The sequence below is a fragment of the Oncorhynchus nerka genome, linkage group LG20 (genome assembly GCF_034236695.1).
Source record: "Oncorhynchus nerka isolate Pitt River linkage group LG20, Oner_Uvic_2.0, whole genome shotgun sequence".
NCBI classification, from domain to species: Eukaryota; Metazoa; Chordata; class Actinopteri; order Salmoniformes; family Salmonidae; genus Oncorhynchus; species Oncorhynchus nerka.
The window spans coordinates 57,519,520-57,543,312 of NC_088415.1; the positions used below are offsets into that span (position 1 = coordinate 57,519,520).

The following is a 23,793-nucleotide window of genomic DNA, read 5'->3' on the forward strand; positions in this document are numbered from 1 at the left end:
ACTGTCTGTCTTAATCCTCTTAAAGCCTTTTCAGGGGGCCATGTTCTTCAAGCATTTAATCAGTTTTGAACTTTCCACTGTGATTCTGCGATTAGCCTACACGCAAACGGAACACACCATCTAGTCTGAGCAGTGAAGGCATGAGGATTAGGCCTAGCCATCCACCATCAAGTATTCTCTTGGAAGCGTCATACACCCAGACAAGTCATTATCTCATTGAAAGTGGCATAATTGGACTTTAATGACAACTTGATGCGCGTACTCAATGGATGGTAGTAGCCAGGAATGTTGATCCGTAGCCAAAAGCTGTGTGGCTTTGACTTGCAAGACAAGAGATGCTTGGAGCGCCCTTGTGAAAATGCTGGGGTGTGATTGGTGGACGAAGCGGTGCGCTTGACAAGCGAAGGAGCTTGGGTAGCAGCAGCAGCGGACTCGAGGCAAGAAAGGAAGGAGAAACCAATTGAAGCAGGATCGCCGTGACAGCTACGCTTTTTCAGCAACATAGAAACAAATCCAGTGTTTTCAGACCATGTCTTTTTAGACCAAGGTGCGCTTTAAATTGCATTTGGGAGCGTGTTGGTTAATTATGCGTGAGAAGTATCGCCCCACCTATCCCGCCTGTGCTGCTTGACCCGGGGGTGTATTCATTACGCCGTGTGTTGCAAAACGTTTTGCTACACAAACCGTTTACTCCAAACGCTGTTGACTTTTGTTTTTAAACGAAAGTTGTAGTTCAGTGGTGTCTCGCTTCAAAAATAAATACGCGGCTGGAAGAAATTGTAACGCCACTTGAGAGCATGGAATAGTCAGTCAACAGATTGTACGTGCCGTTGAAGAGCGTTCGGAGCCGTTCCTGTTGCTAAACGTTTTGCGATAGAATCGACGTAATGAATACACCCTAGACCAGCCGCTCTCCTGTCGGCTGGCTATCATCTGAATCTGTTAGTGGCTTTGGGTGTCTGACTACTTACTCTTCGTGGTATGTAGCTACCAGCCAACATGGGCTGCTAGCTAGATAGATAGCTAATGTCTCTGAGACATAGCTTGTGTTGGCGTTTATTTTATAACATAGGACAAGAACAGCTTGGGGTGAAGTAGCTAGCTAGTTATCTAGCAGTTAGCTAGCTAATTTGCTGGGTTTGAACCCCACCCATAGCTGCAGTGCCTAGCTTCATAGCTAGCTATGTAGTTATAGATTGTAAATATGTGTTTATTTGAACCCTTCCGTACAAGTAATACTTAACTCATCCGTTGTTTAGGTGATACGCATAGTTTATTTGCTGCTAAATTGTTGCCGTCATTGTCACCAGCAGTGCATCTGGCATGATCTGCATGCAGCTTGGTTGTTCTTTTTCTCTTCTGAATGGCCTGTTCTGTTGATTGCCAGATATCTAACCATGTTCTTTGTTGACCGCACCAAGGTCTATTTAAAAGCAGAATGATGTAACGTTAGCATCCGTATGTTTTGAGCAACCAATGCTTGGACACCCTGTCAACAATGCAGGTTGCAGTGTAACACCAAGATAGCATGACTATTGACATAGCTAGTTAGCCTAACACACCATAATAAATACAAATGGAACCTTCTATTTAACTAGGCAAGTCCGTTAAGAACAAATTCTTATTTACAATGACGGCCTACCGGGGAACAGTACCGTGTTCAGGGGCAGAACGAAACCCTTTCGGTTACTGGCCCAATGCTCTAGCCACTAGGCTACCTGCCGCCCCAAATTAAATGAACATCAAAGCAATTCTAGTCCATAATGTGTTACTGTTTGTTACTACTTAATTAACAGCACAGCTGTGTGTGTGATTGGATTAACTCTCTACTGCAGACGTTGTACGGACACTGTCCTGCTGTTACAGTAGCCAGAGAGTTGGGGCTTTATTCCATTAGGCACAACTGAGGCTTTTGTCATTTTGTCCACATTAAGTAGAGAAGTACCTATGTTTCCGGTGCTTGTTTGCAGGAAGGAATTGAAATGAATTATGCTAGACTTCTTGAAAGCCTATTCAAAAGAAAGGTCAGTTGTAACAATTGTTGGCCAAGCAAAAATATTGGGAACCAAAAAATAATTGGTTGAACAGTGTGGCAATAAAGTGACATTGTTACATTAGAAATGAATTGTTTACCAGACAGCTGGGTCAGATGAAAATATCAGTTTTTCACAGATATAGTATCTTCAACCTAGTTTCCTTTTCCTTTGAAAACCGGATGTGGGGACCTGTTCAGAGGTTTCTTTATGCCCACTACGTTAGGTTAACCAGACAGATACCAGGCTGCCTTTCTAGGATCACCAAGAGAGCCTCCGTTTGTGGTTTGTATACTCACTCTCAGTTTTGTTGCTGGTCTACGTGTGTGTGGGTGTGTGTTAGCCCGCCGTCACCATGACAGCAGAGGAGATCATCAATGTGAAGGAGGTGGAGATCATCAAGGTGATCCTGGACTTCCTCAACTCCAGGAAACTTCACATCAGCATGCTGGCCCTGGAGAAAGAGAGCGGAGTCATCAACGGACTCTATTCTGACGACATGCTGTTCCTCAGGTACACCTGGGTCGTATTCAATAGGCACCAACGAAAACAAAACGCAAGATTAAAACAGGGAGGGACTACATGGATTTATCCAACAAGGAACTTTTCAGTTGCAAAATGTTTTGCTACGGTGTGCCCTAGTGAATATGACCCTGACATTACTGTTTGGGTCTTACTACATGGCTAGGTTTGGAATGACAAAGGTCTGGCTCGCCCATAGCTTATCAGGACACCTCCATAAGTGTTTGCTGCAATACAACAGTTGACAGACTAATTAGACAAGATTCCTGCAGTTCAGCATTTTCATCAACTTCATGCAGGTTATTTTTCAGTCGCCTATGAATAGATCGCTGGTTGCTAAACTAATGCTGAAACACTAACAATGTTCAGAAAGTGTAGCATCATTTCCTTTGTTTTTCCAATAATGATCTAGACCTCTTCTATGCTGGATTGGAGTGGACATTTGAATGTCAGCCAGCAGTGGAGACCTCTTTGGCATTTCACTCTGTTTGGTGTGTGAAATGCCTGATGGGATTGGAGTTGGACCCCTTTCACACAGAGGGCCCCACTGTTACCTGGTGACCATTCACTGCCTGTCTTTCATCTGCCAATAAAAAAACAATCTGTTCTGTTACCATAAGACATGGCATAGCAGGGAAGTCGAATAGAGAACCCTTTGTTCATTTTGTTTCTGTTGTTCTGAAAGGATCTGGTTAGTGTGAATAGGCTCAGAGCACTCTAATGGGTGTCGCGATACCCGTTAGTATCGTGGCGAGGAAACTAAACACAAAGCAGATTTAACCTCTTTAGGAAAAACAGCCTTCATTTTGGAAACAAACATCAATATGTTGTCATCCAGAGTCACATGCATTTATTTTCCAGGCTATAGCACACAATATACAGCAGGCTTTTAAAGGACCGAAGAGTTTGGTCTGCTTTGTGTTTTCATTTTAACCATGGAAAAAACATTGCGATACTGGTATCAATCTGGCCCTATAACTGACTTGTTTGTACATGGTTTATCTCTGTCCAGACAGCTGGTGTTGGATGGGCAGTGGGACGAGGTGCTCCAGTTCATTCAGCCGTTGGAGTGCATGGACACGTTTGACAGGAAAAGGTGAGGCATTGATACAACACTAAATTCTGTGGTCAGAAATGAATGTACGTAGTCTGACTATGCCTGACCATTTCTGCAGTTAGCAATGCTATTATTGCCTTGTCAAACAACAACAACAACACGTTAGGAAGCTGACACCCAGGCTAGAATGTTCAGGCAGATCCTGGGCCTGAATTACTTTACTGACACCCAGGCTAGAATGTTCAGGCAGATCCTGGGCTTGAATTACTTTACTGACACATGCATATACTGTAGGATGAGACAACCCAGCACTGGGGCTATATTATATTGTAGTGTTGTGCTGTCATAGGTTCAGGCAGATCCTGGGCTTGAATTACTTTACTGACACATGCATATACTGTAGGATGAGACAACCCAGCACTGGGGCTATATTATATTGTTGTGTGCTGTCATAGGTTCCGTTACATCGTCCTGAAGCAGAAGTTTCTGGAGGCCCTGTGTGTGAACAACGCCATGTCTGCTGAGGACGAGCCACAGCATGTGAGTCAACAGACAAAGAATAGCCCCCTCACACACACACACACACTTTGTGCCTGTCTCTGCCCTCACATTTTCCATCCTTTGTTTGTCTGTTTCCTTTCCTCTGTCTTCTTCTGAATGAGCAAACAAATGAGCAATGAATCCTGAAACAGTCCCTCTTTATTTTTCCATCTAATTATTTTCTATTTCTCGCAGCTTCTTATTCTCCTAGCCCACACACATTCATCGAGCTTTCTCTACCCTTCCTATATTAGCTTAGTCACAGACAGTGTAGATGTGAATCCAGCTTGTGTAGCCTGGCTGGATTAGTCTGGGCTCCTCAAGCCAGCTGTGTCTGTGTGTATAAGTGTGTTCGGTTGTCAGCCCAGCTCTTCATGAGTTAGCGTGTAACTGTGTGTGACATATGAGTCAGATTTAGGTCTAGGTTAGATCTCGTGAACATCTCTTTTGCACAATGATTGAAAGCAGTTCGAAGCAACACGGACATGATCTTATTTCTGAAGTTTCTCCTTGGACATGATAGAGATCTAAGCCCTTCTACCCTGACATTTAGAATCCAAGGGTGGGTTGCACCAACATGGTTTAAATTAATCTAGGTTTTAAAGTGAAAATTCAATTTAGATTAGAGGAAGGATTTAATTGAACTGGGATTAATTTAAAACTAGGTTTAACATTTGGGGCAACAAGATGAATAGATAAACCTTGATTTAACCCAGTTTAAGAGATAATCCATGTTGGTGCATCCCAACCTAAGCCTTAGAGAGCGATAACAGGTAGCTGCTTTTCTACAGGATCTACAGACATTCTGGATTTATATGTTCAAAACATAATTTTTCATCCCCCCTCTGTCTCTGAGGGAATGTTGAGTCTGGAGGGAATGGGAATGGTAGCGCTACATTGCCTCTAAAAATGAATAAATATGATAAAAGCCCTTTAAAAAAAAAATGCAAACCTTCTAGACTGTATCAAAGTCCTGCTACGTGTGAGCTTAACATGAGGGAATCTAATGTGGCCCAAAATCCACTCTTTCTTTCTCTCTCTCCCCCTCTACTGCTCTCTCCTCTTCATCCCTCTCTCCCTCAGTTGGAGTTCACCATGCAGGAGGCAGTGAAGTGTCTTCATGCTCTGGAGGAGGTGTGTCCCTCTAAAGATGACTACAGCAAGCTATGTCTGCTCCTCACCCTGCCTCGTCTCACCAACCACGCTGAGTTCAAGGCATGACACATTTTTATATTTATGGCATACTATATCGTCTTATAATAATATATATAATTATTATTATATGGCATCTGACCTTATGATTCATACTGTTATTCTAGCACAGTGATTGATTCTACAACTTACTTTTAAGAAGGTTTGGTAACAGTTTACTGAAAGCAGGTATCAAAAGGAATGGAACACTAGTCACTTCATAATGTTCACATATCTGGCATTACTCATCTCATATGTGTATACTGTATTCTATACTATTCTACTGTATCTTAGTCACTTAATAATGTTCACATATCTGGCATTACTCATCTCATATGTGTATACTGTATTCTATACTATTCTACTGTATCTCAGTCACTTAATAATGTTCACATATCTGGCATTACTCATCTCATATGTACAGTGGGGAGAACAAGTATTTGGTACACTGCCGATTTTGCAGGTTTTCCTACTTGTAGAGGTCTGTAATATTTATCATAGGTACACATCAACTGAGAGACGGAATCTAAAACAAAAATCCAGAAAATCACATTGTATGATTTTTAAGTAATTTGCATTTTATTGCATGACATAAGTATTTGATACATCAGAAAAGTAGAACTTAATATTTGGTACAGAAACCTTTCTTTGCAATTACAGAGATCATACATTTCCTGTAGTTCTTGACCAGGTTTGCACGCACTGCAGCAGGGATTTTGGCCCACTCCTCCATACAGACCTTCTTCAGATCCTTCAGGTTTCGGGGCTGTCGCTGGGCAATACGAACTTTCAGCTCCCTCCAAAGATTTTCTATTGGGTTCAGGTCTGGAGACTGGCTAGGCCACTCCAGGACCTTGAGATGCTTCTTACGGAGCCACTCCTTAGTTGCCCTGGCTGTGTGTTTCGGGTCGTTGTCATGCTGGAAGACCCAGCCACGATCCATCTTCAATGCTCTTACTGAGGGAAGGAGGTTGTTGGCCAAGATCTCGCGATACATGGCCCCATCCATCCTCCCCTCAATACGGTGCAGTCGTCCTGTCCCCTTTGCAGAAAAGCATCCCCAAAGAATGATGTTTCCACCTCCATGCTTCACGGTTGGGATGGTGTTCTTGGGGTTGTACTCATCCTTTTTCTTCCTCCAAACACGGCGAGTGGAGTTTAGACCAAAAAACTATACTTTTGTCTCATCAGACCACATGACCTTCTCCCATTCCCCCTCTGGATCATCCAGATGGTCATTGGCAAACTTCAGATGGGCCTGGACATGCGCTGGCTTGAGCAGGGGGACCTTGCGTGCGCTGACGTGTAGTTCTGGGCTGATCCCTCACCTTCCTCATGATCATTGATGCCACACTAGGTGAGATCTTGCATGGAGCCCCAGACCGAGGGTGATTGAACGTCATCTTGAACTTCTTCCATTTTTTAATAACTGCGCCAACAGTTGTTGCATTCTCACCAAACTGCTTGCCTATTGTCCTGTAGCCCATCCCAGCCTTGTGCAGGTCTACAATTTTATCCCTGATGTCCTTACACAGCTCCCTGGTCTTTGCCATTGTGGAGAGGTTGGAGTCTGTTTGATTGAGTGTGTGGACAGGTGTCTTTTATACAGGTAACGAGTTCAAACAGGTGCAGTTAATACAGGTAATGAGTGGAGAACAGGAGGAATTCTCAAAGAAAAACTAACAGGTCATACGTTGTATGATTTTTAAGTAATTAATTTGCATTTTATTGCATGACATAAGTATTTGATCACCTACCAACCAGTAAGAATTCCGGCTCTCACAGACCTGTTAGTTTTTCTTTAAGAAGCCCTCCTGTTCAAGACCTACAGGAAACGTATGATCTCTGTAATTGCAAACAAAGGTTTCTGTACCAAATATTAAGTTCTGCTTTTCTGATGTATCAAATACTTATGTCATGCAATAAAATGCAAATGAATTACTTAAAAATCATACAATGTGATTTTCTGGATTTTTGTTTTAGATTCCGTCTCTCACAGTTGATGTGTACCTATGATTAAAAAATACAGACCTCTACATGCTTTGTCAGTAGGAAAACCTGCAAAATCGGCAGTGTATCAAATACTTGTATATACTGTATTCTACACTATTCTACGGTATCGCATTCACTTAATAATGTTTACATATCTGGCATTACTCATCATATGTATATTCTGTATTCTCTACTATATCGCTCGTCCATATGTATAGTCTTAATTAATTCCTACTTAGATGTGTGTATTGGGTATATGTTGTGTAATTTGTTAGATATTCCTTGTTAGATATTACTGCACTGTCGGAGCTAGAAGCACAAGCATTTGGCTCCACCGGTAATAACATCTGCTAATCACGTGTATATGACCAATAAACTTTGATTTGAAAAGGCATTATTACATTGTTCATTGTTCTAAGCATGTATGAGCCCTTGTGGTTTATTATTCTCTCATAATGTTTGGGTTTTAGCTAAATGACTAAACAGTATAATGTTTCCCCTCCAGGACTGGAACCCCAGCACGGCGCGGGTGCACTGTTTTGAAGAGGCGTGCACCATGGTGGCGGAGTTCATCCCTGCAGACAGGAAGCTGAGCGAAGCTGGGTTCAGGGCCTCAGGGAACCGCCTCTTCCAACTCCTCATTAAAGGAGTTCTGTATGAGTGCTGCGTCGAGTTCTGCCAGGTACTTACAAAGTACCTATACCATTCTATCGATCACTTGATATTACTGTTTTAGTTTAATATGATGTTATGATTTCATTGCTTGCTTGATTATATTAATTAACCATTGATTCATGCCATGCTTGATTGGCTGATAGATTGATGGATTGACTACCTCTGTCTCCAGAGCAAGGCGACAGGCGAGGAGATTACGGAGGGCGAGGTGCTCCTGGGGGTGGACATGCTGTGTGGGAACGGCTGTGACGACCTGGACCTGTCCTTACTGTCCTGGATGCAGAACCTGTCACACAGCGTCTTCTCCTGCGCCTTCGAGCAGAAGCTGCTCCAGATCCACGTGGACCGCCTGGTCAAGCCCGCCAAGGCCGGCTACGCAGACCTCCTCACCCCGCTAATCAGCAAGCTGTCCCCCTACCCCTCCTCGCCCCTCCGCCGCCCCCAGTCCGCCGATGCCTACATGTCCCGCTCCCTGAACCCGGCCCTGGACGGGCTGTCCTATGGTCTGTCTGGCCAGGAGAAGAGGGGCCCAGGGGGGGACATGGCCGGGGGGAAGGGGGTGTCCCCCATGTCTCATTCCTTCGCTAACTACCACACGGGGGGCCAGAGTCTGAGCAGGAGTCTGATGCTGGAGAGCTCCGACTGCCACAGCATCTTTGAGGAGTCGCCTGAGAGGTGAGAGGAGGATGGGTTGGATTCATGTAGCGCTTTTCAATATGGAGGTGTAAAAGAGTTTTCCATTGTAAGTGGGGAATTTAACTAATCTACCATTAATGTAGAGTACCCACCTGGGTGATGCGCTCTACCTAGTCATTTTCCCCTCTAGAATAATCCCCAACCATTGGCTAAGTAGGCCAAGTAATTACATGAATTAACCTGTTTGATTTAGCCTAGACACTGGAGTAGACTGTTGATTAGCCTGCGTGGTAGAAAACACTTGAGACTCTACTGTTGAAGGAGAAGCTCAGTGATTATCTTGAAGTTTTCTACTGCTCAATAACACCCACTTATGTGGACGCCGTGACAGTAGGGCGTAGCTGAGTGACAGTAGGGATGATCTGAGTTGTGTCTGGTACATCTGTTTGTACTCTGCAACCCTCTCTCTGCACTTGCATTTCACTGCACCGTTTACACCTGCTGTATCCTGTGCTCGTGATGAATACACTTGGATTTGATTTTATGTCTTGCTAACTTCATTGCTGTGATTGGTGTTGGCAAGAAAGCACAAACAGATGTGGGGCTCAAATCAAATGTTATTTGTCACATGCAGGGGGCAGTGCAAATAGTCCGGGTAGCCATTTGATTAGATGTTCAGGAGTCTTATGGCTTGAGGGTAGAAGCTGTTTAGAATCCTCTTGGTCCTAGACTTGGCGCTCCGGTACTGCTTACCATGCAGTAGCAGAGAGAACAGTCTATGACTAGGGTGGCTGGAGTCTTTGACAATTTTTAGGGCCTTCCTCTGACACCGCCTGGTATAGAGGTCCTGGATGGCAAAAAGCTTGGCCCCAGTGATGTACTGGGCCGTACGCACTACACTCTGTAGTGCCTTGCGGTCGGAGGCCGAGCAGTTGCCATACCAGGCAGTGATGCATCCCGTCAGGATGCTCTCGATGGTGCAGCTGTAGAACCTTTTAAGGATCTGAGGACCCATGACAAATCTTTTCAGTCTCCTGAGGGGGAATAGGTTTTGTTGTGCCCTCTTCAGGACTGTCTTGGTGTGTTTGGACCATGTTAGTTTGTTGGTGATGTGGACGCCAAGTAACTTGAAGCTCTCAACCTGCTCCACTACAGCCCAGTCGATGAGAATGGGGGTGTGCTCGGGTTTTTTTCTGTAGTCCACAATCATCTCCTTTGTCTTGATTACGTTGAGGGAGAGGTTGTTGTCCTGGCCCCACACAGCCAGGTCTCTGACCTCCCAATAGGCTGTCTTGTTGGTGATCAGGCCTACCACTGTTGTGTCAATATGGTGTTTAACACTGAGCTGTAGTCAATGAATAGCATTCCTCACATAGGTGTTCCTTTTGTCCAGGTGGGAAAGGACAGTGTGGAGTGCAATAGAGATTGCATCATCTGTGGATCTGTTGGGGTGGTATGCACATTTGAGTGTGTCTTGCACCACTAGGAGCGCCGCCTCTGGATGAGCGTTTTCCTGTTTGCTTATGGCGGTATACAGCTCATTGAGTGTGGTTTTAGTGGTGGTATGTAGACGGCTACGAAAAATACAGATAAACTCTCTAGGTAGATAGTGTGGTCTACAGCTTATCATGAGATACTCTACCTCAGGTGAGCAAAACCTTGAGACTTCCTTAACATCGTGCATCAGCTGTTGTTTACAAATATACATAGACCGCCACCCCTTGTCTTACCAGAAGCTAGTCCATAGAGCAGAAGTTAATCTCTCTGATTCTTCTTCCTAGCTCCAGGACGGACACGCCCGTGGATAAGATGATGAGTTCGGGCACCCTGCGCCCTGACTCCGCCCCTGGAGAGGACGCCCCGTCACCAGGCTCTACAGAGAGGAACGAGGTAAAACACCTGATGGAGGAAGATGAGATGTAACCACGTCTGTCTTGCAAAATATACAGATTTCTAGAAAATACATTTGAAGTCGGAAGTTTACATAGACTTAGGTTGGGAGTCAGTAAAACTTGTTTTTCAACCCCTCCACAAATTTCTTGTTAACAAACTATAGTTTTGGCAAGTTGGTTAAGACATCTACTTTGTGCATGACACAAGTAATTTTTTCCAACAATTGTTTACAGACAGATTATTTCACTTATAATTCACGGTATCACAATTCTAGTGGGTCAGAAGTTTACATACACTAAGTTGACTGTGCCTTTAAACAGCTTGGAAAATTCCAGAAAATGATGTCATGGCTTTAGAAGTTTCTGCTAATTGACATCATTTGAGTCAATTGGGGGTGTACCTGTGGATGTATTTCAAGGTTTACCTTCAAACTTAGTGCCTCTTTGCTTGACATCATGGGAAAATCAAGAAATCAGCCAAGACCCCAGGAAAATAATTATCTGGTTCATCCTTGGGAGCAATTTCCAAAAGCCTGAAGGTACCACGTTAATCTGTACAAACAATCGTACGCAAGTATAAACACCATGGGACCATGCAGCCGTCATACCGCTCAGGAAGGAGACGCGTTCTGTCTCCTAGAGATGAACGTACTTTGGTGGGAAAAGTGCAGATCAATCCCAGAACAATAGCAAAGGACCTTTGGAAGATGCTGGAGGAAACGGGTATAAAAGTATCTATATCCACAGTAAAACTTGTCCTATATCGTCATAACCTGAAAGGCCGCTCAGCAAGGAATAAGTCACTGCTCCAAAACACATTTAACATTTAACCACCATAAAAAAGCCAGACTACAGTTTGCAACTGCACATAGGGACAAAGATCGTACTTTCTGGAGAAATGTCCTCTGGTCCGATGAAACAAAAATTGAACTGTTTGGCCATAATGACCATCGTTATGTTTGGAGGAAAAGGGGGAGGCTTGCAAGCTGAAGAACACCATCCCAACCGTGAAGCACGGGGGTGGCAGCATCATGCTGTGGGGGGTGCCTTGCTGCAGGATGTACTGTTGCACTTCACAAAATAGATGGCATCATGAGGGAGGAAAATTATGTAGATATATTGAAGCAACATCTCAAGACATCAATCAGGAAGTTAAAGCTTGGTCGCAAATGGGTCTTCCAAATGGACAATGACCCCAAGCATACTTCCAATGTTGTGGCAAAATGGCTTAAGGACAACAACGTCAAGGTATTGGAGTGGCCATCACAAAGCCCTGACCTCATTTCTATCCTATGGGCAGAACTGAAAAAGCGTGTGCGAGCAAGGAGGCCTACAAACCTGACACAGTTACCCCAGCTCTGTCAGGAGGAATGGGCCAGAATTCACCCAATTTATAGTGGGAAGCTTGTGGAAGGCTACCCAAAACATTTGACCCAAGTTAAACAATTTAAAGGCAATGCCAAATACTAATTGAGTGTATGTAAACGTCTGACCCACTGGGAATGTGATGGAAAAAATAAAAGCTGAAATAAATCATTCTCTCCTATTATTCTGACATTTCACATTCTTAAAATAAAGTGGTGATCCTAAGTGACCTAAGACAGGGAATTTTTACTAGGACTAAATGTCAGGAATTGTGAAACTGAGTTTAAATGTATTTGGCTAAAGTTTATATCTTCTGACTTCAACTGTAAGTGCATGAGATGGAAACCATTTTTACCCAGTTCCAACAAACTCTGGAGTCATCTTCTCTGCTGATGTGTATGGATTGGGGTTGTGGATTGTGGAGAGGATTACTTTCAAAGATGGTGGCCTTCTCCCTCAGTCTAAATATAGGCCGGACTTAGTTGAATGTGTGTGGTATGTATGAGACTCACTGAGTCATCGACCGTCTGGGGCTTACAGGGCCTGAATTACAGCCAAGAGACATGTCACCTGCCCTGCTCTCTCTCTCTGTCTGTGTGTGTGTGTGTGTGTCTGGCGCGCACACACACACATGAGTTACAGTACAGCCCAAAGGACACTAGTCCCCTGACTCCAACTCTAGGCTTAGAAGAGATCAGACTGTGAATTAACAGCCCTGCTCAGCCATGTCATCTGGGAGACTGATCAACAGACCAGGAGCAGAATGGGAAATCAGACTGTGTGATTTCACCTTCAGATGAGACTCTGGTTTGTGGGTCCCTCTGCCACACCGTGTGTGTGGTTATTGGATTTCACACTGGTTTGTGGGTCCCTCTGCCACACCGTGTGTGTGGTTATTGGATTTCACACTGGTTTGTGGGTCCCTCTGCCACACCGTGTGTGTGGTTATTGGGTTTCACACTGGTTTGTGGGTCCCTCTGCCACACCGTGTGTGTGGTTATTGGATTTCACACTGGTTTGTGGGTCCCTCTGCCACACCGTGTGTGTGGTTATTGGATTTCACACTGGTTTGTGGGTCCCTCTGCCACACCGTGTGTGTGGTTATTGGATTTCACACTGGTTTGTGGGTCCCTCTGCCACACCGTGTGTGTGGTTATTGGATTTCACACTGGTTTGTGGGTCCCTCTGCCACACCGTGTGTGTGGTTATTGGATTTCACACTGGTTTGTGGGTCCCTCTGCCACACCGTGTGTGTGGTTATTGGGTTTCACACTGGTTTGTGGGTCCTCTGCCACACCGTGTGTGTGGTTATTGGATTTCACACTGGTTTGTGGGTCCCTCTGCCACACCGTGTGTGTGGTTATTGGATTTCACACTGGTTTGTGGGTCCCTCTGCCACACCGTGTGTGTGGTTATTGGATTTCACACTGGTTTGTGGGTCCCTCTGCCACACCGTGTGTGTGGTTATTGGATTTCACACTGGTTTGTGGGTCCCTCTGCCACACCGTGTGTGTGGTTATTGGATTTCACACTGGTTTGTGGGTCCCTCTGCCACACTGTGTGTGTGGTTATTGGATTTCACACTGGTTTGTGGGTCCCTCTGCCACACCGTGTGTGTGGTTATTGGATTTCACACTGGTTTGTGGGTCCCTCTGCCACACCGTGTGTGTGGTTATTGGATTTCACACTGGCTGTGGTCCCTGTGTCAACGAGGGTGAGGGATGGCAAAGCATGTCATGAACGGCTCATTTCTTGCAACCCTCTCTCTCTTTCCCTCTGCATCTCCCTCGTCTTTGGCATGCTGGCCCCTGGTCAGTGTGTAAGTTAATGACTATCAGAGGGCACAGTAAGGGAAGTAGCCTTTGACACACCGTCTTTTCCCTTTCTCTGAAGTTACAGAGGGAAGGGAGGGGTGTGTGGTCAGTGCTGGCTTTGAATGTGAATGGCAGTATGTAAGAAGTTGGCTGTACTTCAAACTATTTCTGAATTTGGTTTATTTTAGTATGGCGTGTGTGTGTGACTACTGAGAAGTTGGAATGGTTTTACCAGCAGTGTGTGTCGGTGTATGTACAGTGCGTTCAGAAAGTATTCAGACCCCTTGACTTTTTCCCACATGTTGTTACTTTACAGCCTTATTCTCAAATGGATTACAAAAAAAATACTCGGCAATCTACACACAATACCACATAATGACAAAGTGAAAACGGGTTGTATGTGTGACGTTATGTTCACTGTGTGTCTCTTACCACCTCAGCTGCATGACTCGACAGAGAAGTTTGAGGAGTTTTACCGCCAGCGTCTGAGAGTGCAGCAGCACCTGGAACAGAAGCAGCAGCAGAGACAACTCTACCAGCAGATGCTTCTGGAGGGAGGGGTACAACACAGTGACCAGCCAGCCCCCGGGACAGACGCCATGCAGCACAGCCTCACTGAGACGTTCCTCAACAGGTTAGAGATTGGAATGTGGACACACACACACACACACACACCCTGACACACACAGCACAGGACTTCAGGTCCTCAACAGGTCAGTTCACCCATCACTGCACAGCACAAAGTCTGAAACCAACATAACAAACATGAGGTTGCCTTGATTTTCTGTGGTTTGATGAGTTGCCATTTCGTCCCAAACCTTGTAATGACTCTCCTGTTGGACTGCTCTATCTGTGGCAGACCACATTCTGTCAGACGTTAAATGATGTCATGCAGTTAGTAGTTCCTTCATGCGATGAATGGAATAAGGGTTGTTGCTAAACATATTGATTAAATCAAGCACGATTGCCTCAGCCATTTGCAAAAAAAACAAAACTTGGCGGATTTTAGAAGACACCCCTCCCTGTACAGCCCATGGCTTCGACCTAACACGAGGCAATGGAAAGACACGTGTTAAATCCCCAAAATTCAGGACAGTCTGGTTTCAGCGTGATACCAAAATATGGGAACATTTTGAATCTAGTTAAAGTAGGAAAGGACAAAGAAAGGTCCCAAGAGAACTGTGGAGACACTAAGGATGCCATTATGCCCTGACCTTATAAATAATGCAGGGGGGTTAGATAGGGGGAGATCAAAAGGGCTTTGTCCTACTGATGCACACCGCAGTCTAGAAGGGAGAGCATTAGTGATGGGTCGCTCGCGAACAAACAGATATTTTTGGTCATCGCCTGGAACAGAACCGCATCTGTGAAGGCACCGTTCATGAAGCTCCCTGATTTGCACACTGCTTCTTGAGCTCCAAACAGCGATGATCTGTAGATCAGTTCTAAAATCATGAAGGTGGTTATTCCTCACTGCAGGAGCAATGGGAAGAGGTGAGAGCCTCATTCTGTTCCACGCAAAATGTTTACGGGCGTGTTTCAAATTCAAATAAAAAGCGTCCTTTTCTTTGTTGCAAGAGATGTAATTTCGTGAGGTGCAATGTATTTGAACTCAGATATACAATCTGACATAATGGTTGGCAACCTTTTTCTGCTTACATTAGAAATGTGATATTTTTCAGGGTTTATATTTTTTATTAACTACTGAACGAAGAGCCGTTTTGGAGCCAAATGAACAGCTCATTTAGATGAGCGGAGCCAAAAGATTTGGACTGCCAATCACTGGAGAGCATGGCCTGACCCTATGATGTCTTCTCGACTATCGTGAAACCACAGTTCAATGAGAGAATCTAGCCTCAGCCTGGATGGTTCAAAGCCTGGATGTGACTGTTGTATTGTCCTGTTGGACAAAACTGCTGACTAATGCTTAGAGACACACGACTTGACATACTGGTGTTTTTCTCAGTAACGGGTTGTGAAAGGGGACGTTGGTTTGTGTGTGTTGGGGGGAGGTGCTGATGGTGGTGGTGTTGCGGGTTGGTGATGATTAATGATTGGGTGTATAGTGGAGTCTGGTACCCCAGATGGAGCAGGGTGTGCCTAGGGTTTGGGCTGGGCAGGGGGAGGCTGGAGTGGAGGAAGCCACAAGGGACCCCTCATTGTCACCCCCCGCCGCCTGCTGCTCCTCTCTGTTCTTTATGAACGGTCTTTAATGTCCTGAGCACCAGCTGCTCCTGTGGTACCTGCTCCGTGTGTCTCTGGAGCAGAGCCAGACTCCGACTGTCATAATCCAACATATTTATAATGTCCTGAGCACCAGCTGCTCCTGCGGTACCTGCTCCGTGTGTCTCTGGAGCAGAGCCAGACTCCGACTGTCATAATCCAACATATTTAACCTAATGACACTATTAAAAAGACAGAGGTGTCTCTGTCTCTGTCCTGTCCTGTGTATTAACCTGTGTGTTCTGTCTACCCAGGTCTATTCAGAAGCTGGAGGAGTTGAACGTTGGGATGGAGAGTCTAGAGGAGGATGTCCAGTCTCTGGCCCAGCAGTGCAATGGTACCGGACCCTCTCCCGAGAACAACAATATCGGTGACCCTGTAGGCTTGACCCCTGACCCCGCCGTGACCCTGACCCCTGAGCAGGGCCAGCCCCATGGAGGAGGGGTGGTCAGCAGCACGCCACAACGCACCGCAGCGGGTCGGGGGGTACACCCACCGAACGAATCCCCAGTGGTCTGCCAGAGGTGAGCTACGGGTGGGTGTTTGTGTCACACACATATGTCTGTGTGGCAGGTTTGTATACATTTTGTTTGTCTTTGTGTACATACACAAGTAATGTACTAATGTGTTGTATCTGTGTGTGGTCTAGTCCTCAAGTAGCCGGACTGCCTTCCGCATTAGACGACTCACCAGGAGCCCTAACCCGAAGTAAGGAGGTAGGTTCCTATCCCCTTCTCTTTCGCCCATACACACACAGTCTGTCTAACCTTAGTAGAACTCTTTAGGAGTGAGAGGCATTGGGGCGGCAGCTGTCCTAGTGGTTAGAGCGTTGGGCCAGTAACCGAAAGGTTGCTGGATCGAATCCCCGAGCTGACAGGGTAAAAGTCTGTCGTTCTGCCCCTGAACAAGGCAGTTAACCCACTGTTCCCGGTAGGCCGTTATTGTAAATAAGAATTTGTTCTTAACTGACTTGCCTAGTTAAATACATCAAATAAAAAAATTAGTATCAATTCAGTGTACCCACTGAGGTCATGCACAGTAATCCTAGATTATGTACTGTGATGAGTGGAGATTGAATCCATCAGATTATAGTTAGACCAGCAGCGATGAAGGGTGTTCCATGTTGACATGAGCTGTTGGCTCTATTTCAGGATAATGGCATAAAGATCAACCCAGATTACACTGGCAATTATGTTAAACCCATTGCCACTGTACATGAGCTGTTGGCTCTATTTCAGAATAATGGCATAAAGATCAACCCAGATTACACTGGTAATTATGTTATTGCCACTGTATATGTGCGGGCAGTTCTGTGTGTGTGTGAAATACATTTTTTTTTTTTACAATGTTTATTTAACTAGGCAAGTCAGTTCAGAACAAATGTTTATTTACAATGACAGCCTACACCGGCCAAACCCGGATGACTCTGGACCCGCGCTATGGGACTCCCAATCACGTCCGGATGTGATACAGCCTGGACCTTCTTAACTCTGCTGACGGGCTAAAAAGCACTTGCCCGGGGCAAGTGGGATATCTTCATTCTCATCCCGAATGTTTGTTTGTGTGTGTTGCAGGGGGACAATGGGGACAAGCCCAAGGCCCTGTTTGTAGCTGTGAACACCTTGGAGGACACTCAGGCAGTGCGCGCTGTAGCCTTCCACCCCACGGGGGCGCTATACGCTGTGGGCTCCAACTCTAAGACGCTACGCGTGTGTGCCTACCCAGATGCACCGCTGGACACCAGGTGACACACACACACACACACACACACACACAGCCTAATAACTAATCATTCCTGAAATTGTTGATATCTACTGTTTAATTCCTTTGCGAGGTATTCTGCTGTAATGAGACTTTATCTTTCCCTCCCTCAGTGGGGTGTCGGGTATGACCAAGCAGCCGGAGGTTCGCTTTAAGAGGAATAAGCACCATAAAGGTTCTATCTACTGTGTGGCCTGGAGTCACTGTGGAAAGCTACTAGCCACCGGCTCCAATGACAAATACGTCAAAGTCCTGCCCTTCAGTGCCGAGACCTGCAACGCCACAGGTCAACTCAATACACAGTTTCAAATCCGTTAGCAATCCTTTCCATTCAAAGGGATCTATGACATTTAAATCCACTCTATACTCGGGATCAATTCAGTTTAAATCCACTCTATACTCGGGATCAATTCAGTTTAAATCCACTCTATACTCGGGATCAATTCAGTTTAAATCCACTCTATACTCGGGATCAATTCAGTTTAAATCCACTCTATACTGGGATCAATTCAGTTTAAATCCACTCTATACTCGGGATCAATTCAGTTTAAATCCACTCTATACTCGGGATCAATTCAGTTTAAATCCACTCTATACTCGGGATCAATTCAGTTTAAATCCACTCTATACTCGGGATCAATTCAGTTTAAATCCACTCTATACTCGGGATCAATTCAGTTTAAATCCACTCTATACTCGGGATCAATTCAGTTTAAATCCACTCTATACTCGGGATCAATTCAGTTTAAATCCACTCTATACTGGATCAATTCAGTTTAAATCCACTCTATACTCGGGATCAATTCAGTTTAAATCCACTCTATACTCGGGATCAATTCAGTTTAAATCCACTCTTTAAATCCACTCTATACTCGGGATCAATTCAGTTTAAATCCACTCTATACTCGGGATCAATTCAGTTTAAATCCACTCTATACTCGGGATCAATTCAGTTTAAATCCACTCTATACTCTGGATCAATTCAGTTTAAATCCACTCTATACTCTGGATCAATTCAGTTTAAATCCACTCTATACTCGGGATCAATTCAGTTTAAATCCACTCTATACTCTGGATCAATTCAGTTTAAATCCACTCTATACTCTGGATCAATTCAGTTTAAATCCACTCTATACTCGGGATCAATTCAGTTTAAATCCACTCTATACTCGGGATCAATTCAGTTTAAATCCACTCTATACTGGGATCAATTCAGTTTAAATCCACTCTATACTCTGGATCAATTCAGTTTAAATCCACTCTATACTCGGGATCAATTCAGTTTAAATCCACTCTATACCGGGATCAATTCAGTTTAAATCCACTCTATACTCTGGATCAATTCAGTTTAAATCCACTCTATACTCGGGATCAATTCAGTTTAAATCCACTCTATACTCGGGATCAATTCAGTTTAAATCCACTCTATACTCGGGATCAATTCAGTTTAAATCCACTCTATACTCGGGATCAATTCAGTTTAAATCCACTCTATACTCTGGATCAATTCAGTTTAAATCCACTCTATACTCGGGATCAATTCAGTTTAAATCCACTCTATACTCGGGATCAATTCAGTTTAAATCCACTCTATACTCGGGATCAATTCAGTTTAAATCCACTCTATACTCGGGATCAATTCAGTTTAAATCCTTAAATGTAATTCATCTCCTGAAATGACTGAATTCAATTGGAATTGACTCAATATACACCTGACAATGAAAGTTCCAGTTGTCTTGATTTCAGTTGGGTACACGCTCTTTCCGTTAAAGTTTGAGTCTCTCTCTCAGGTCCAGACCTGGAGTTCAGTATGCACGACGGTACCATCAGAGACCTGGCGTTCATGGAGGGACCAGAGAGTGGAGGGGCCATCCTGATCAGCGCCGGAGCTGGAGACTGTAACATCTACACCACTGACTGCCAGAGAGGACAGGGCCTACACGCTCTCAGCGGACACACAGGTACACACACTCATTTTTACATTCCACTCATGTTCTACTTAGTTAGTCATCGTTATTCCTATATGGAAAATAAAGGCTTCCATGAGAGAGAGAGACTGATGGTCCGTGTGTTTATCCTCAGGTCACGTTCTGTCTCTGTATACGTGGGGAGGGTGGATGATAGCGTCAGGCTCTCAGGACAAGACTGTGAGGTTCTGGGACCTGAGGATACCCACTTGTGTTAGAGTGGTGGGCACTGCCTTCCATGGATCAGGTTGGTACTGCTACCCTACACACCAAGAAACAGACCCACACACATTTATGAGACCTACTTATTAGTCTTTCTCCCTCTTCCCCTCTGTCTAATATTCTCTCTTTCTTTTCTTCTCTCCCCCTCTCAGGCAGTCCCGTTGCCTCGGTAGCGGTTGACCCTAGCGGTCGTCTCCTAGCGACGGGACAGGAGGACAGCGGCTGTATGCTCTATGACATCAGAGGGGGACGCGTTGTGCAGACGTACCGGCCCCACTCCAGCGACGTGCGCTCCGTTAGGTTCTCCCCCGGGGCACACTACCTGCTCACTGGTTCCTACGACACCAAGGTCATGATCAGCAACCTGCAAGGTAAGTAAGACATCTAGGGAAGATCTCAATTCGCGTCCTCACTCCTCCTCGTTTCCTTCTCAATGCCCATTAGAGGAGAAGGTCACAGGGATGGGACCGCTGGCTTTTTCACCCAATGGGTTTTGAGAAGGGGACAAAAAGAAGGCACCTAGGCTATTGATTCTTCCCCTTGTCACTGAATAGTCTCTGATGGGTGTGTTCTTCAACTGTGTAACTGCGCGTTAGCAGTCTTACCAAAGCACAAAGAAGCTAGTGAAGTATTTATTTGTTTAAGCTGCTATCAATGACTTGGACTCAGACGTCCAAGCATGTGTTATTTGGGCCCTTTGTACTCACAATATATTGAAATGTTTGTTTGTCTCTGTAGGTGACTTGACGAAGCCGTTGCCCCTGACTCTGGTAGGGGAGCACGGTGACAAGGTGATCCAGTGCAGGTGGCATACACACGACCTGTCCTTCCTCTCCTCCTCTGCTGACCGTACCGTCACACTCTGGACACACAACCCCTAATAGACACACACTCACGCAACACAACCCCTAACAGACACACACGACCTGTCCTTCCTCTCCTCCTCTGCTGACCGTACCGTCACACTCTGGACACAGAACCCATAACAGACACACACACACTCACGCAACACAACCCCTAACAGACACACACGACCTGTCCTTCCTCTCCTCCTCCACTGACCGCACCGTCACACTCTGGACACACAACCCCTAACAGACACACACTCTGGACACACAACCCCTAACAGACACACACACACTCACGCAACACAACCCCTAACATGCACATAGCTTGTGAACACACACAAATATAGACACACAAACACAACCATAAGTCACATATAGTGGACATGCATAACCTGTAATACACAACCTGGACACACACATGCACCCTTTTCCTGACACTCTTTTTCCTCTTGCATCAAACAGGACAGTTTGTCCCGCTGTACATTTGGTTGTGTGGCTGTCTGGGTATCGTTTAGCTGTATTTAGGTTTGATTTCGTATCTTGCTCAGCTCCCCTCAACATCACTGCTTCTGTGAACAACTCTCACTTTAGCAAATGCATCCCCTAGTTGTGTGTGTGTGAGTGAAAAAGTGCACCAACTGACCCTTCCCTTCGCTCCATCACGCCATTCCTCCACTCGCCCATGACTCTTCACATATTCATCTACAAATGATACATCTACTCCATCATGTTTTGAATAAGGAGAGGGATGTTTTGCTACAGTGCATTGTTTCATATGGTGTCTTGAGTTATCCAGTCTCCCAATACAGAAACCCATGTGGGTCCCTCTCCATTTCAGGTCAAAAAGTGAAGTTATCTGAGATCTTTTCAAGAACAAATTGACATTCCTAATTAGTTTGCACAGTCAGTGTTTTTGTTACAGCGTGTGTTACTATGCTGCTATTATTTGAGAAGAAACCAAGGCAACGATGTTGCGATCTAAACTGCTGACAATATGTCAGTGTGTGACTCGGTCCATCAGGTCCTCCTTGCCGGAGTTGAATCTGTTGCATCAATTAGCTATCGGTTGCTTAGCTGTTGTCAATACTACTACTGTGGGAGTTTCCGATGCCTAACGTTACTGTGCAAGTCTGCCCACCGTATTTCTGCTTTAGGCTTTGTAGATATCAGAGTCAAAAATGTGTACGTTTTTAATGCTGAATCAGTGTTTGGTGCAAAATGCTCTCTTCAGACAGTTGTTGTGGTGTTTCTTGCTATGGCTTGCCTCCAAATAGGACAAATAAAAGTTGTTTTATATCGACTTGGAAGGGAATAACAGGTCTACTTGTTGGCTTGGCCAGCTTCAGCAACACTCCCTGTGTAGTGTAGCTTTGCTTTCATCTGCAATGTTACTGGTTGCTACCTAGATGGCAGGCTCTGCCTAATTCGAAAGGGAGTAGCTTGTGCACAAGATCTTCTAAAACGATCAACCGTATTCAGGGTGTTTTGCGTTTCTTACTTTCAGCTTCTGTATTTTGCACTTTGTCACTAGACACACCATTTAATACGGTTTTGTTTGATTTAGCAAAATGCAGGCTTGAGTTTTAGGCTTTGTTCTTTGTACAGTTTCTCATTTTAAATTTAAAAGGCCAAACTAATAAATAGATGTATTTATTTATCTTTTATTATTTTAAAATGTTCTTGTAATATAGGCATCCTGTTCTGTTGATATGAAATTAGATAGTGGTTCCGGTATGTAGCTTTTCTAAACCTTGTTTTAAGTGACTAAGAGAAATGAATAGAGCTTATTGAAGTGTGATCGCTGCTGTGGTATCTAAATAAAATCCTCTTTGACATTTCATACTGAACTTGTGTGGTGTCCTTTGTAATACAGTGAAATCGTGATATCATAAACTCAGCAAAAAAAGAAACGTCCCTTTTTCAGGACTCGGCCTTTTTAAAGATGATTTGTAAAACTCCAAATAACTTCACAGATCTTCATTGTAAAAGGTTTAAACACTGTTTCCCATGCTTGTTCAATGAACCATAAACAAATAAAGAACATGCACCTGTGGAACGGTCATTAAGACACTAACAGTTTACAGACTGTAGGCAATTAAGGTCACAGTTATGAACACTTAGGACACTAGAGGCCTTCCTACTGACTCTGAAAAACACCAACAGAAAGATGCTCAGGGTCCCTGCTCATCTGCGAGAGCGTGCCTTAGACATGAGGACCTCTGAGGACTGCAGATGTGGCCAGGGCAATAAATTGCAATGTCCGTGGAGACAGGATGGACAGTTGATCGTCCTCGCAGTGGCAGACCACGTGTTACAACACCTGCACAGGATCGGTACATCTGAACATCACACCTACGGGACAGGTGCAGGATGGCAACAACTGCCCGAGTTACACCAGGAACACACAATCCCTCCATCAGTGCTCAGACTGTCCTCAATAGACTGAGAGATGCTGGACTGGGCTTGTAGGCCTGTTATAAGGCAGGTCCTCACCAGACATCACCGGCAACAATGTTGCCGGACCAGACAGGACTGGCAAAAAGTGCTTTTCACTGACGAGTCACGGTTTTGTCTCACCAGGGGTGATGGTCGGATTCTCGTTTATCGTCGAAGGAATGAGCGTTACACCGAGCCCAGAAATGTCCGGGAACTTGCAGGTGCCTTGGTGGAAGAGTGGGGTAACATCTCACAGCAAGAACTGGCAAATCTGGTGCAGTCCATGAGGAGGAGATGCACTGCAGTACTTAATATCTGGTGTGGCCACCAGCTGCATTGACTGTTACTTTTGATTTTGACCCCCGTTTTGTTCAGGGACACATTATGTCATTTCTGTTAGTCACATCTGTGGAACTTGTTCAGTTTGTCTCATTTTTTGAATCTTGTTATGTTCATACAAATATGTACTGGAAATAAACGCAGTTGACAGTGAGGACGTTTCTTTTTTTGCTGAGTTGATAATATGCAATGGCATATTGATGCAAATAAAGCCTTCAAGTCCGGGAAATCTCCAGGGCTGGATGTTATACCAGTTGAGGTATACCAAACCTTTTGTGAT

General features: G+C 44.8%; 1 protein-coding gene across 2 annotated transcripts; it reads left to right on the forward strand.

The window, feature by feature from the left end:
• Nucleotides 1–374: 374 nt before the first annotated feature.
• LOC115102862 (WD repeat-containing protein 47-like) lies at nt 375–22,585 on the forward strand. Of its 2 annotated transcripts, none has more exons than XM_029623253.2 (17): nt 375–547; nt 2,377–2,546; nt 3,568–3,651; nt 4,068–4,152; nt 5,236–5,367; nt 7,841–8,017; nt 8,183–8,685; nt 10,428–10,536; nt 14,158–14,351; nt 16,195–16,464; nt 16,590–16,656; nt 17,515–17,684; nt 17,815–17,987; nt 19,492–19,662; nt 19,784–19,915; nt 20,043–20,261; nt 20,629–22,585. In XM_029623253.2, the coding sequence occupies exons 2-17, from the start codon at nt 2,389–2,391 to the stop codon at nt 20,769–20,771; spliced, it is 2,787 nt and encodes a 928-aa protein (XP_029479113.1). In that variant the 5' UTR covers nt 375–547; nt 2,377–2,388; the 3' UTR covers nt 20,772–22,585. The 2 variants fall into 2 exon arrangements, with proteins under 2 accessions (XP_029479113.1, XP_029479116.1); XM_029623256.2 differs by lacking the exon at nt 375–547 and adding an exon at nt 630–979.
• Nucleotides 22,586–23,793: the final 1,208 nt, after the last annotated feature.